General features: G+C 34.1%; 1 protein-coding gene across 3 annotated transcripts in view; it reads left to right on the top strand.

Annotated features, from left to right (window-relative positions):
* The window catches only part of LOC143226135 (ATP-binding cassette sub-family B member 10, mitochondrial), a 38,413-nt gene extending 30,624 nt beyond the window's left edge, over nt 1-7,789 (top strand). For all 3 annotated transcript variants that reach the window (XM_076456695.1, XM_076456697.1, XM_076456698.1), the window contains one exon: nt 1,874-7,789. In XM_076456695.1, the coding sequence (XP_076312810.1) occupies nt 1,874-2,102 (229 nt within the window). In that variant the 3' untranslated portion in view covers nt 2,103-7,789. The remainder of the gene's footprint in view (nt 1-1,873) is intronic.
* The last annotated feature ends 9,026 nt before the right edge of the window (nt 7,790-16,815 follow it).

Here is a 16,815-nt window from a genome sequence, read left to right as displayed (position 1 = left end):
AAAATTTCATGAACATAATTCATAACTTTTTCAAAATGCCATTTATGGTATTTCACTGCTGAAGGTCTTTTTTATCCTATGTGCATATTGTTATTGGTGGTTTTTTTGCAAAGCTATATAGGACTTTCTAGTATTCTACTACCAAATCTATGTAGAAGTTGTAATTTGTACTGAATGGATTGTAAAGCAGTGAGGAAAAAAAAAAGAATTAAAAAGAAGGAAAATAAAAAATTATTCTAACTTGTAGAGAAGCTTGGTCTTCTTCCTTCTGGTTTACCAATAGCATGTGATGTCTCACTTTTTATTAGGTAATGAATCATGTTTCTTAAAGTTTAGTACATATATCGTAGCCCAACTGGCTTAATAATAGACTCTGGTATTAAGGAAAAGACACCTTGGCAACAGCAGACAACAAATAAAATGGAGTTGCAATATCATAATGTACCTTTTTTTTTACTGGAAACTTATAATTAGCCATTTAAGTCATTAAAATTATTATTATATTTGTTGTGATGAGTATTTCACATTTGTTACTAATTAATGAAGATATGCAGCTTTCATTACACCATTACCTTCTTACCTTTTCTAAATTTGTTCATAGTTTTTATGCCTCAATTTTAAACTTTAACTAAACGTGAAAGGGGTTGGTCCATTGGAGAAGTGACATTGAACTACAATTCTGAATTTCATAAATTCATATGTACATCATCTTGAATTCCAATTCCTCCACATCTGAGTCAAACCGATTTCAACATTCCACAGACATATCTTTAGTACAAATAAATTGAATAACATATCTGATTTTATGTGTACAAAAAAAACTATTTTCAACCATTGCACAGTTTACAACTTCCTAAGTGCATATTTAAAGTATTTCTGTATATTGTATCTGGTATTTTCTGCACTCTGACACAACCTGTTGTAGAATCAGCAATTTAGGGAAACATGAAATGTTGAAAACTCTAACATCAAATGTACGGTATCATGGTAAATGGCACTTTATATAAGGCTGAGGCATGTATATAGAGTTAATAAACAATCAACCCCAGTAACTGAGACATGGTTTATTAGCTTAGATGTTTTATATCATATGGTAGAAAATCTTGCTGATACAACATGGAAAATAGCATGTAAAGGCTGATACTCAGGTTACTTTTGAATAAAAAGTTCAAACTTTCATTTCTGAGGATTCATGAAAAAAAAACATTGGATAACTGTTTATTGAGTTTAAAAAATACTTTAAGTTCCATTTGGTTTGCTTGAATTATCAGGATTCTCATCTATCCTAGAAAGCTTGAGAAATTTCAAAGTGAAGTTTTAGACATGAAAAGTCATAGAAAAATGAAGAAAAATATAAATCTCATGGGAGAGTCAGGGAAAACTGTGACTTGGTGAAATGTGTTATCTGAATTAATAACAGTTACTTCATTCATTAAGTAAGTTTATTGAATAAAATTAAAAAGGCTTGAGGATGGGGTATGGTGGGTGATAGAAGTGTGGAAAAATATTCTGGAATATATTTTTACCCAAGGGTAGAAATTGTGATTAATGGACCTGGATTGGCTTGGTGGTTTAGGCACTCAACTTGTAATCTGCAGGTTGTGGGTTCAAGTTCTTGTCACACCAAACATGCTTGTTCATTCAGTCATAGGAGTGTTATAATGTGATGGATAATCCCAAGAGCTAGCAGTGGGTAATGCTGTCTGTTTCTCTCTAATCTATCACTGCTAAATTAAGGACAGCTAACACAGAGAGCTCTTGCATAGCTTTGCAAGAAATTCAGAACCAAAACATAATTTATGATAGTAATACTTTTAGCACTTCAGTTTACATAAGAAAGGCTTTTATCAGTGCTGTTATGTTTGTCTTTCAGTGCATTAGATGCCCACAGTGAATACCTTGTTCAAGAAGCCTTGGAAAGACTGATGAGAGGCCGTACTGTCATAACCATTGCCCACAGGCTGTCAACTATTCGCAGTGCTGACAGAATAGCAGTGTTACATGATAGAAGAATAGCTGAAATAGGAACCTACAGTGAACTAATGTATAAAAAAAATGGTCTGTTTAGGAATCTGGTAGAAAAACAGACTGTTACTGCTTGAAGTGTGAGAAGTATGTGATCTACTTGAAAACCTAGTAGAAGGTATTTATATAAGAACATATTCATTTTACTATGTATTAAAAAAGAAGTTTTTTGATATGAAATATATTATAAAAGTCCTTGAAAAAATAAACTTATTAAGATAATCAGGACTTAACAAAGCTCCAAACAATTTCCTTAATTTTGATAGATATGAAGTATCTTTTTTTTATTAGTTTTTTCTTTTTTTAGCATAAATGTGTTTCATATACAAAATTATTTCTAGCAGACATTTGATATCATTTCCAGTAGTAGTGGACAGAATGAATTTTTCAATGTAGGGGCGTAGCCAGGGAGGGGTTAAAATACCCCCCATGGACCCAAACTTTTTAGAAAAGTTCAGTTGCCACCTGTGAAGTTTCATAAACATCCATGATTGCATGGCAGATAATTTCACACGCAACAAATGGTCAAATTCAAATTTCTGATTGAACACTCTTTTAATACAGCAAGTTTTGTCAGAACTAGAGAAATACAATCTAATATATATGAAAGGTTCAAACACCTGTTTGTTCTTGTCAGGACATCTACAACACAGTTTGGTTCAACTTTAATATCATGGTGAATGTATAATTAGGCCAGGCCATTCAGTCGATCTTCAGTGGTGGTATTTCTCAAATACGTTTTGAGTCTTCTTAGAGTTGAAAACGAATGCTCCACTGAGCTCGTTGACACAGGCAGCGTGGCAAATACTTTCAACAGTCTAGAAATGACTGAGAACATTTCTGCATTGCACATTGCATATGCATCTATGACATTTTTTGGTCTGTTGTTTGCAAGTGATTTGTACCAAACCCTAAGTTCACCTACTTCAGCTAGTGAAGTGCTGTCAATGTCAGCCTTCTATATATTGACCAACTCTTTAATTTGGTCACATTGTTGTGCTGTAGGTTTTGATCGTTCTGTGGTAGATCCTGATGGTAGTAGACACATGAAGTTTGTAAGGAGAGTTTTGTGACTGGACAGATGGTCACATATTTGTGAAAGAAAGTGATCAACAAATGGTACAAATACAACAATACAAAAGTACTCCTCAGGGCTAGTGGTTTGTGGGTTAGCATGGTACATTTGTCTTTTAGCCTGCCTTGGCATTATGATGTCAATTTGAAGCTCACTACACAGAGTTTAAGCCTCACAGAAAATGTTGTTAAATTCATTCACAGTATTATTTCTGAGTGAACGGATTAAATCTTCCACTATTTCTGCGTGATGCATTGCAGCACCTAAATCAATGTTCTGTTGCTGCAGTAAGTTGCTCAGAGGTAAACTAAAGGAAAACAATTTAGCAATGGCAAGTAGAGTGATGATGAATTCTGGCTGTGTTATAGAACACAACAATTGATTGGCTTGCGTGGCAGAATCTCTGTCTTGCCAACCTGATATGGTCTCAAGGGCATCTACAATTGCATGGATTAATTCTAGAAAGACAATGACTGAGTCATGCCTCTCAACCCACCGGGTGGGGCAGAGACCTTTCAAACTTATTTTTTCTAGTCAGGTGCTTTATTCTCCACCGAAAGAGCCAAAATGTGCTTTCGTTTGGGTGTATTGAGGAGAGTTTTCAATGCTAGAAATTACTCTCATGCAATTTCGCACAGGAACTTTTTTACAAGCATCAGAAATTGCCAAATTTAGAGAATTGGCACTGCAATGTACATAGGGTGCAAGTAGGAATTTATCAGTTATGTGTCTCTGGACACCATTGAATTTCCCACTCATAGAGGTAGCACCATCGTACCCTGTCCTCCTTGTCCTCGCAGGTAAGTCATATCAATATCATATTTTGTCAGATTAGTTATGATAAAGTCAGCCAAGTTTCTGCCTGTCACATCATAAACAGGTATAAATTGCAAAAACATCTTCTCTCATTGCAACAGAGTTGTCATTGGCATGCAAATATCTAACACATAGAGAAAACTGTTCAATGCCTGAAATATCTGTTGTTTCATCGGCTAATATTGAAAAACACTTTGCAGCATTAACCCTGTTGACCAAAGCATCAAGAACATGAGTATTACAGGCATTGATGATTTCATTTTGAATTTGAAAACTCAGATACGTAGCATTCCTCTTTATACTCTTAAGGCTTACTGAAAGCTTGACATCACCCTTTGCCCTGTAGCACAAAATTGCCTGAAAATTCCCATCATTATTGATGGGCTCCTCATCAGTTTCACCAACAAACATTGGACCAGAATCATGTTTTTCCCTCAAAGCTAAACCCTGTCTCCCACACAGCAATACAGTATCAATAATAGGCATTAAATATTGCAGGTTTTGTTCAATTTCTTGTTTGTAAGTTGCATCAAGCTGCAAGTGCACAGATGAACTTGTGTTTAGAACCTGTAGAAAATTATTAGCTTTTTCTTTGCTGTGTTGGTGGTACTGTTTCAATTCATGTGCCTTGAAGTCTTCAACAGGCTTCTTCCAGTTTGTGTATGGAAATTTCACTAGTTGTCCCAATTTCTGGCTTCCAACACCAGCAATATCAGGAGTAAAAAGACAGCAGTACTTGTAGAAAGCACCCTTTGCATGTTGACTGTAGAGTAGCCATCTCCACTGTGAAAGCCAATGATGCTGAAAATGCAGCTTTTTTGGACCACACTGGAGGAAAACATAATCACTCCCTGGCTTCCAGGCATTCTCAAGGAGGCATTTTTTGGTTTCAGCGTTTATCTAAAAGAACCAGAAAGACATAGTTCTAATTAAGTTATTTTGCACATAGGAAAGTTTGTTATGAGAGTACAATAACCTCAAAGAGAAAGGCTTAGAGCTGTACTTCACAGAGCAAGCCTAACATCTTGTGGCTGTAGGCCTACAATCACTAGCAGCAATGAATATTCAGTCTAAAACTCATCAGAGTGTTTGCATGATTTTTAATACAAAATTAATATAATGAGGAATCAACTTACCTGTTTATCAATGCTGACATCATCAGAAATGTAATTTCCAATGTACCAGACTGGACCTGAGGTGGTAGTGGCAGCACTGGTAGAAGGCCACAGTGATGACTCTGACAATTCTGATTCAACCTGATTGGCTGCAGCAGATTGATCAGGTTCAGCCTCAAGAATGGGTGTAAAGAACCCATGCAGTGTCTTTTGCTTTTTCAGGCTTGACATAGTGAATGATTGTTTATTGCAACTTCTGTTTGTCAACGTCACATTTACAGTACCATTAGCGTCATCTATGGTGAATGATTCACTATAGAAGACTCCAATGGTACTAGGTTAGTTCCACGGTGCCACCCACTGTTTATTTGTGAAGTTAATTCTTGAAATCCAGAGAATCTGAACATACACTGTCCATGATATTTGAATACAGATTATATACACTATACATATATTTTGCACTCTCCTGAGTGACTGTATATTTTATATGTTGATGACAGGACTGTAGGCCTACTTTGCTGGGCCTGATAACTTTAAGTTATATATTATATATATATAGGCCTATATATTTATTTATGATTAAAAATATAAGACAAACACCTCAATGTGCCATTCTGAAATTTGCCAAAAAGATGGTCTCAGAGTGCATAATTCAGGCTTTTCTTTTATGTTTTTATTTAAAAATTTCCCGAGGGGGCCATGCCCCCAGACCTCCCTAGCATGGCTTCACTCCTGCAAGTGCTTGCATCAAGCACTAAAACTAAACCCCCCAATGGCCGTTTCTGGCTACGCCCCTGTTTCAATGTTTTTATCAAATTTTAGTAGTTTTTCTTGAATAAATGTAACTGTTATATATGTGTTAGGGTAATTAAAAAGAACACAAAACAAATAATATATAAGTCATAATATGATATTTTTGCATTTCATGAAAGAAGCAGAAATATTAAGTTAGACACAAAAATATCATTATCACAAGATGTCAAGTGCAGAAAATAACACATGAACATTTTAAGATTTTATACATATATACTCTCATGTCAGCAATGTCTCATATAAATCTTAGAAGTGTTTGCCATAGGTACCTATTAAACAAATGTGCATGGGGCTGATCCATTGAAGCAACCCCATATTTGAGAAGGAATGTTGACCATAATTCCAGATTGTGTCTTCACAAAATGTAGCAAACTTAAAGCTCTGTTGTACACAAGATATGTCTGTGAATTTATGACATCAGTCTGACTCAAAACTGTAACAAGTTGTAGTATATGGTGATATTCATGTGAATAATCAAAATACTTCTACATATCATGTAACCTGGATATTACAATTGCATAACTTCTAGAACTTCTGAAATGCATATCTACAGCATTTTCTGTATCTCTGTATAACATATTTACCAAACACTGTTCTTAAATTAGAATTAGAGGATAAAATGAATAGCTGATCACTCTGAAATCAAATACATAATACCATATTAAATAGCATACTGTAAGAGATTTGATCCCACCTGTGCACACAGAATTAAATACTTACAAAATTTATTTAATTGTCTGAAAATACAAAATGAATTATTTTTGCCAGAAGTGCATGATTTGAAGGTAATTTTTGTTTTTATGAAGATTAAACATTTAAGATTTTGTGTATGAACTCTGGGGTTTCATGAAATTTTAGTAAAAGAAGACAGTATTAATACTGTATTGTCAATGTGTGACAGTTTTCTGTTATAAAACCTTGTCCTTTTGTACTTTAAAATTTCATGTGTGCACTGTCAGCTTATTATGTTTACTTTTTTTTCTAGTTTCTTATCAGTTATTATTGCAAAATGCTGTATTTTATTAGGTTTAAAATTTCACATATTTTTTTAAAACATTAACATAAATTGTTTCTTTGACATGCTTAAAATAATGTTTGCACATGAATACTGAGCTCTTAGGTTATTGCTCAGTAACTTTTCAAATCATACTGCTGTATAATATAATTTACCAAGCACTTGAAATAATGGTGACTTGTGTTAGACCTTATTAAAATGATGAAATGTTAAAACATACAAATAAATTATCATTTGGAAATAGACGACAGTATTTCTAGATCATAACATTAGAATTAGCAGTTAGACAAAAATATACATTAAAAGAAGAACTTATTGAAAAGTTTTATTAAATTGTGTATTGTGCGACTGTAAAAGAAGACTTGGAATTACAAAATGTGTTTTATAATCACGTGAATAAGTTTGAGTATGAAAGGTATTGTTCAGGACAGTGTAGAATTAGAATAAGGATACAAAGCACTCCTGGTATTTTGTTACTGCCACAAACTGGTCTGTATGTTGACACACACATAATTAAAGGAATCTGTAAAATGTCCAAACATTCATGCCCTATATAAAAGATAATTTCCTCACTTTATACAGTCTTGTCTTTTCCAGCCAGTTTCTAACGTGTATTACCTTAGTGTGGTAGTGACAAGTAACAGTGGAAAAAACATTAACCTTCATTTGTATAAAAAAAGCATTAATATGTACTGTATTATGTTTTAAATACAGTGATATTATATTGTAACAGAGTATTATGTTTAAAAAAAATGATGTAGTGACATAAAATTCTGAATTTTATTTTGAAAGGTTGTTAGTTATATGCAAATGTGTATAAAGATAAGTTGTATATTTTTCCAAATAAAAGTCAATATTGTTAGATAAAGTTATGTGATCTTATGATTTGTGTCAGATATCATAAAAGTTATTGGTCTTTGTGACTAAATTTTACATATATTTTTTTTTTCGCCTGGCATATCCAGGTGGTTAAGGCACTCGATTCATAATCTGAGGGTTGCAGGTTCAAATCCCCATCACACCAAACATGCTCACCCTTTCAGCCATTCAGGCATTATTATGTGACAGTCAATCCCATTCATTGGTGGGTGGTGATAAGTAGCTGCCTTCCCTCTAGTCCTACACTATTAAATTAGGGACAGCTAGTGCAGATAGCTCTTGTGTAGCTTTGTGTAAAATTCAAAACAAACAAATAATCTTCTTTTTTGGAAAATATCTGTTGAAAAGACTAAGATTTTAAGAAGGAAGTAATGTTAAGATTCGTACATACAAGTAAAAAAGGTCAATTCTTATGGATTAATTCTTTAAATGAGGCTTTTGGTTTTTTTATATATAATTTCACTGTAATATATGTTAAAGGAGTTAGTTATAAACAAAACAGATTTACATTTACATTTCAGTATTTGGCTTTTCAATGAAATGTAGCCAGAGGTTGTCATCACATTTAGGTAATGTGAGTTGTAATATGAAAATCTGTATGTTCAAATGCATGCTGTTTATATTTTCCTCAAAATACCCTGGCTCAAAATTATGAATAGTAAAGATTCCTTTATATGAAGAGTAATTTCATTTTATGTTGAGCAGAGAATTGCTGAAATCTGCCTTATTAAGTGACCCATCACACGTTTTTTGCAATGTAGATAAGCACTGGATTGATTTTTTTTGTTACATTTAAGATGTTCTTTAATTGTGGTGATAGATGATGTATCGTAGAAATGATATAGACCTCTTTACAACAAATATGCAGGAATTTGTTTACAACGTACAATCATCATAGCATTGGAATTTTTTCACCTTGAAGAAATATTTTGTGTGTTCTTGAGATTTAAATATCACCTTCAGCAGTACTTTTATACATGTTGGTTTTGAAAAAAATTCAAAGTGTTTTCTTTGTTTAGAAACTTGAAGAACCCATGAAAACTATCACAATAATCAAAGGATGTTTATTCATGATGATAAGAAACCCACTTGATGTAAAAATGTACCTCAGTCAGGGGCTGCATTCCTTCTAATACCATTGAGTTGTTATAGAAACAGAACCCAAAGTCTAGTGACAAAAAAATGGTTGGGAGGAGAGACTGCAATGTAAATACAGTTACGACAGAAAGTGTTTGTACCCCTGCATCCCCAGTGGTTTTTTGCTCATGACTTAAAAAGTATCACAAGTGGGCTAATAGAAGTATAATATATTATAAATATTATACTAACACACATTTACATAAATTTATATGTAAATTAAATGTCATATAAACTGTTTATAAACAAATAACCAAAAATAGGAGGAGCAGAAAGTGTTCGTACAGTTCAGAACATGTGAAAAAACTGATATTCCTGTAAAAATTTTGTTTAGTTTGGCAAATAAACTACATTATACCATTCCAGAACTAGACACTGGGTTCATAATTATTGGAATTTAGCCAGCAAAAAATGTGCTTCTGGCAATTTAGCGCCGTTTCCATCATGACCTGCTTGGTTATCATGGCAAACAGGAAACAACTGTCCAGTGATTTAAAAAAAACGAATTATTGTAAAATACAAGTCTTGTGTGTCTTTTTCCGGTATTGCTACACAACTTAATGTGCCGAAATCTACTGTTCAAAGCATAATTGCCAAGTTTAAACTTACAGGATCAACTGCTAACCTCCCTCGTTCCAGATGCCCCACTAAAATTTAACGATTAAACGATTCATAGTGGACATTATTGGTCGTAATGGACAATCTGGTTTATGAGGTTTGGGGATGCCGTATATTTGCGGTGTGCGTGAGTCGGTTTTACGTAGGTAGGAATAAAGTGTTTGTGAAATTGTGTTGGCTTTTTTCATTTGTAGTAGTAATTTGTTCAGTTGCGTCTCGTGTGTCTTTGTTGGATTTGTGTGTATTGGTTTAAATTTGTTCGTGTCTGATAAGATGTTATTCATTTTTTGGATGTATTCATTCATGTTCATTATGACTATAGCGTTACCTTTATCTGCTTTTAGAATTTTTATGTTTTTGTCTTGTTTTAGGTTTTTAATGGAATTAATGTCTCTTTTTGTAAGGTTGTTTTTTTTAATTACAATCTTGGTAAATACATAGCATGGGCATTCTCTAAATATGTAACATCAGCCAGCTCATTCATCAAAGACTCTTTTAATTTCAAGTCTAATCTAAATCAACTTAATCATAAAGCCTTAATGGCCAGTTTCGATGTTATATCCCTCTTTACAGAAGTTCCAACCACTGAAGCCTGCAAGATAGCCTTAGAACTCTATATCCGAGACCCTAACCCAACTATAGAAATTCCCAGTAACCAGTTAGCAACCCTCATAGAATTCACCACGATAAAGACCAACTTCATGTTCAACAACCAAAACTATATACAAACAAATGGCCTAAGCATGGGCAACCCAGTATCACCAGTTCTAGCCAATATTTTTATGACACAAGTTGAAACACAAGCAATTAACACAGCATTACATCCACCACTATACTGGTACAGATATGTAGATGACACGGTTGCAGGATTCAAATCTACAGAACACATACTTAATTTTTTCAATCACATTAACTCTATACATCCCAACATTAACTTCACATGTGAACAGGAAGAAAGCAATCAAATATCATTTCTTAACCTCAAAATTACAAGAACTGACACACAATTCAAAACAGAAATCCACCGAAAAATCACCCATACTGGACTATACATTCCTTGGGACTCAGCACATGAAACAAAACAAAAACTCAGCATACTAAGAAACCAAATAAACACAGCCATAAAACTATGCTCACCAGATAAAATTAACGATGAATTAGACAAAATAAAACAATACTTCATCAACATCAATAAGTTTCCTCCACAAACCGTAGAAAACATAATACGCACACAACTAGACAAAAGCAAAATCAACCACCAACTAAAGTAAATACAGCTCACGAATCAAAACCACGAAACCATATACTGCTGTATACCATATATTCCTGACATCAGCAAACAAATAACCAACATTTGGCAAAATTAGTAACAAAATATGACATTCCAGTTAATACCAAATTTATTCAAAACCAGGCACAAAACTGAAGTCTATACTATGTAAAACTACACTGACAAACACAACACCAACATTATTTATAAAATACAATGTGATAACTGCCACGACTTCTATATTGAGAAACAAGTAGAAAAATGGAAACCAGATTCAAAGAACATAAAAGTCACCTTCACACGTTTTCGAACACTGCAAGTCAAATAAACACAACATAACCATAGAAAACACTCAAATACTAAATAAAGAAACAAACATAAACAAACGCAAAATTAAAGAAGCCTTACTTATACAACAACTTAAACCCAAAATAAACCAATATAAAGGAACGCCTTTATACCTATATTAATATAATAAAATAAATAAAATTATATATTCAAACATCTAATACCGCCCTCTACATTTCGACACACAGTTACACAACCCCTTTCAAACATGTGGTCAGCTTCCGGTCAGTTACCTCTTTCTTTGTGAACCTGACGATGACCGAAGAAGGTCGAAACGTTGTTCGCTCTTCTATGTAAAATATTTTCTCAACCCAAACGAGCCGTTTTTGCATATAGACTGAATGAATGTTGTTATCGCTGCTTTCAAGTCATCCAGCATGCACGGACAATCTCGATACACTGCAGATTTTGCTGCTTCCCATAGATAAAAGTCTGGTGGATTAAGATCTGGTGAGCGTGGGGGGCCACACGTCTTTCGAAATAATGCGATCTCCAAAACATTCCTTTAATAACCACATAGATCTGTGAGATGTGTGGGCAGTAGCACCATCCTGTTGAAACCATGAGTAATTGATTTCATCACTTGTCATCTGACCGATGAAGGTGTGAAGAATCTCCAAACAATAGCGCTCGCTCTTTATTGTGTTTATAAAGAAAATAGGGCCAACAATTCGACGTCTGGAAATCGCAACCCACACACCAAACCTGAAATCATGTAGGGATGTTTCGTGCAAACTGTGAGGATTATTGATGGCCACAATCTTGAATTTTGTGAATTAACGTAACCCGAGAGATGGAACCATGCTTCGTCGGTAAAAAAAAAGTCATATCCAACACATTAGCTGTATTCTCATCGATAAATCAGTTAAACCATCTTCAATAGCATATTCGTTTTTCATTATAAGTTGCTTCCAGTTCTTGTACCGCCATTATTTTGTATGGGAAGAGCTTTAATTTCTTTCTGACGACCTGAGCAGTTCCAAGACCAATATCATGCTGCTGAGCTAATTTTCGTTGTGTGTGTGTGTTTGTTCTATTTGCATTTATTTCTTGCTTCAAACAATCCATGATGATGAGAAAACCCACTTGTAGAGAAAATTATATATTTGTGTGTGTTTTTCTTTTAGCAAAGCCACAAAGGCTATCTGCTCAGCCCACCGAGGGGAATCAAACCCCTGGTTTTAGCGTTGTAAATCCGGAGACATACCGCTGTACTAGCGGGGGGCATTTTCGTTGTGATTTTGATTGACTCTGCATCACACTGTCAGAAATATCCAACAGTTTCTCCTCCGATAGCTTTGCTGGCCTTCCACAGCGTTTGGCATCATCCACTGATCCTGTTTCCCGAAACTTATCAACAAGGTTACAAACTGTATTGTGATGTGGAACAGATGTATCTGGGAATTTTTCAGTAAATCGCTGTCACGCCACATCTGTGTATCTACCACCTTCTTGGAATACGTGTTCGACGAGCCATACATGTTCTTCAGTTGTTAAAACCATATTGGGATCAAAATCTGAAATATAATAACATATGATTATAAAACTGCACAGTGACTTTCCGAACACTCTGTATTTCTGAAGCCATCCTGCCTCGTACCCGAACTCAGTCTCCCACTTATACACCTTATATGTAGCATACACACATAAATTAACTAAGATTACTATATGGTGAGTTAAAAATTATTCAAAAATCAAAATAAATGTTACATATACATCATCATTATAACAGCCCTAACTGTATTTCTTTGTCTTGCTGACCTAAGTTGTGCTTGTAAGTCTTGAATAGGCGAAATTTCAGTCCACAGAAGACTGTGCCACAAATGGAGGAAAACATTAGCCCTCTACATCACAGATTACATTTTCTATTTCACCTTTGTTGAAGTTTGTAGACATGCCGCTGTGTCACTAGGAGGCGCGGTTAACTAAAAAGGGCAAAAATAAAACACATAAAAAGTCTCTTATTCCAATAAAATCCTAAATTGTGAAATGGTATGGAAAAATACAGTGTAACTTGATTAATTATTCTATTTCAATATTATTGAAGGTTATGGATTTATACACTTAAGTATTCCTTTTCAAAACAAGTGATATGCTTACCTATTAACCAAAAATAATCCTTTCAATTTGATGTTGCCTACCAGTGGCTCGTCGATATGTCTGCGGACGTATAACTCTAAATATTAGGTTTCACAGATAGTCCATTGTATGGCTCAGTGCTTATTAGAGCAAAACAACAAACACAATTATTTGATGTTCTGATCCTCAGTGGAACAACGGTATGCTTGCAGACTTACAATGCTAGAATCCAGGTTTCGATACTCGTGGTGGACAGAGCACAGAAAGCTCATTGCGTTGTTTTGAGCTTAAACTTCAAACAAACAATTTGATGTTTTTCATATTTTTAGATCTTGTACATAGCTACTCCATGGTTATCTGTGTTAACCATCTATAATTTGGAAGTAGACTCGCTATTGATGTGTGTGTGTGGAGAGGAAGAGGGTAACAGAGCGTATATCACAGAAAGTTAAATCCACACTAGAAAAATTAACTACTAGGATCCACTAATTTCTGGATTCAGTGCTAATATTTTGTTTTGTAAAGAGGCATAATTTTATAAAATTTTCTAAAATATTTCTTCAAGTCTGTCGAGGATATCAAATGCAGTTATAGAATAATTATTAAACTTCTTTTTTCATTTGGTTATTTTATACTTATGGACTTTTTTTCGGTGTTAGAGCTTATAACACTAAAAGTGGGGTGTCAATACACATGGTGGGAGAGCACATATAGTCCATTGTGCTATATTTTATTTAATTAAAAAAAAGAACCATTTTACCCTAGTGGCAATCATATGTACTAGACCTGTATTAGTTTAGAAAATGCAGTCATAGAAAAGAAATTGTATTGTACCCTTATTTGCGTGGCAGTTTCCACTAGACGAATATAATTCAACACTGCTACAGTTACACCTACCGTTTTAAATCGTAGTATCCAATTGTACAGCGCCATTTTAATTTTAAACTTCTTATTAAATGATGATTGAAGGCCTTCTGTTGTAAAGCGAAATATTTTCGTACATCATACACTCCAGATTTTTCAATGTTAGTTTTGAAATACAGATTCTTAAGCACCAGTGGCTTAACAATGTAAGTTATACAGTATATACCAAACCAACAAATTCACTTAAAAGTGTTTGTTTCGATAGCACTGCAATGAGTTCATAATACTCAATGTTTCAGTTTTTCACTGCTAAGGAAAAATAACAGTAAATTAGAAAATATATTTGTGCACGTAACTTTGGTTAAAACTGAAAATTACAATATCTTGGTTCAATGGATTTCAATCCATAAATTATTCGTTTTTCGTTGGTTTTATTTGTTTCGTTTTAAACACAATTCTACATAACGAACTATTACGCACTGTGTCCATCAACGGGAGCGAACCCCTAATGTAAAAACGTTATAAACCTTCAAGATTATCGTTAAGCTAACCAGAAAATGGGGGCTCTTTGCAAGTTATTGATAAACAAGAGCTAATGCTTCCTGTTATCCGAGAGTCGCGGGTTAGAATTCCCGTCGCACGAAACATGCTCGCCCTTTCAGCCGTGAGGGCGTTATATTGTGACGGTCAATCCTACTATTCGTTGGTAAAAGAGTAGCCCAAAAGGTGGTGGTGGGTGATGATGACTGGTTGCCTTCCCTCTAGTCTTACACTGCTAAATTAGGGAGGGCTAGCGCAGATAGCCCTCGTGTAGCCTTGCGCGAAATTCAAAACAAACTAAACTAACGCTTCAATTTTCTTTTTGGTTTGAATATAGCGTTCTCGACCTCTGTATACTTGAACTTGGAAACTCTAAGCTCTCCACTTACTCCATAAAGACATATACTGTGCTGTAAATGCACAACTTCAAAGGTTCAGATACCATAATGTAGCTTCAACATAGATTTTGGTTTTCATCGTGTTCATAAATTAATGTAAGATCTCATTTATTTTATGAATACAAATTTAACTTCATTGACGTTATTCTATTTCGTATTATTGGTTTTATTATTGTCATCTCTATAATTAAGGTAAACTTTCATAACAAGAGCTGCTAACTAATTTTTTGTCATTAAGTTCATTTTTTCATAAACTCATTCGATATTAATCTCCTAATTTGGATGTTTCACTGCTTGCTTCCACACTTCTGTATTTCTCCTATCATTTGTATTTTTTCTGTTTCGATGACAAATTATAAGCAATATATATATAATATTGTGTGATATGTAAGATAGCTCTTATTTTATGTGTATTGTTCCTAGTTATTTTCAACTGTGTTTTCATTTCACATTTCGGTGTTCAAGTTAGCCTTTAATACAATAGAAATAACATTTTAACTATAATGTTTCTTCTTTTAAAAAAAACTACAAATAATCAAAAAAGAACATTTTCTTCCCGTGTTTGATTAATCGTCTATATTAAAACTTTGTGTATCCTGGACTGTCCATGTAAATTGTATTTTAAATTAAGTATACAGGTAGAGTTTCGTAAAAGCGTGACGAAACTCAAATAGGTGTAACATGCTTACTGGCTTGTTAATAAAGTCAAGTACACCTCTATATTACATAGTGATAGATCTTTAGAAAAAGGAGTGTTCTCAAAACGATGCTTTATATCGCTTCCTACCACTCATACAAAATTGTTTACACAAGTTAAAATGATACCAATAGAAAGAGTGTTTAACTCTCAATATGAACATCGCCAGAACAGGCGAGCCTTTCCAGTCGCGAGGGTGTTATAATGTTACGGACAATTCCACTATTTGTTGGTAAAAGAGTAGCTGTCTTTCCTCTAGTCTATCGCTCTGAAATTAGGGATGCTTAGCTTTACGTGAAATTTAAACCAAACCAACAGAAATATTCGAATACTAAATACATACAAAGCTAATATTGCATATTCTGGTTGGCTTAATTATTACTATCGCTAGATTTTCATTTCTTTAAATCAATAAATTGAAATTCCCACATATAAGCAAAGCGCTACTGATACTGATTGTATCCTTGTTCAACATATACTTTAGGTGCAGAATTGATCCCATTAGAGAGCATTACTGCTGTAAACCTACTTTTATGGATTTTTTGTTTCTGCGTGCAGAAAATCTATAGTTATCGATTCAGACTGTGCTTCTACACTACATAGATAATATTAGACAATCCTAAAACTTTATGTAGAAGACTTCAATTATACTACATTTTCTCTTAGTTTTGTGAGCCGTAATTAACAGCACAAAGAATAACGTCTTTGGTTTACATTCTGAAAACGTTTAGTTATCTTTAGCACCCATGAAAGCTTAAATTAGTTATTTATAGAGGTTCATTAACTTTCCACAATAAACTTATTTTAGGGAAACTTTAAATAAAGCTTTTGTTTCGGTAAACGTTTAGATTCAGTTCATAATTTCAACTTATATAAAGTGGAAAGTGTTTGATAACTTTGAATAAACACTAGCAAATAGAGGGAGTTGTTCAATTTTTAACACAAGAATTTTCAACTATTGTTGATAAAATGTCGCATAAAACGTTACAATAGATTTAGAGTTGCTAAACGATTGTTTTTGCCTATTGTTAGGGCCCGGCATGGCCAAGCGCGTAAGGCGTGCGACTCGGTAATCCGAGGGTCGCGGGTTCGCGCCCGCGTCGCGCTAAACATGCTCGCCCTCCCA

The sequence above is a fragment of the Tachypleus tridentatus genome, chromosome 9 (assembly GCF_004210375.1).
Source record: "Tachypleus tridentatus isolate NWPU-2018 chromosome 9, ASM421037v1, whole genome shotgun sequence".
NCBI classification, from domain to species: domain Eukaryota; kingdom Metazoa; phylum Arthropoda; class Merostomata; order Xiphosura; family Limulidae; genus Tachypleus; species Tachypleus tridentatus.
This window is presented reverse-complemented; position numbering and strand designations above follow the sequence as displayed.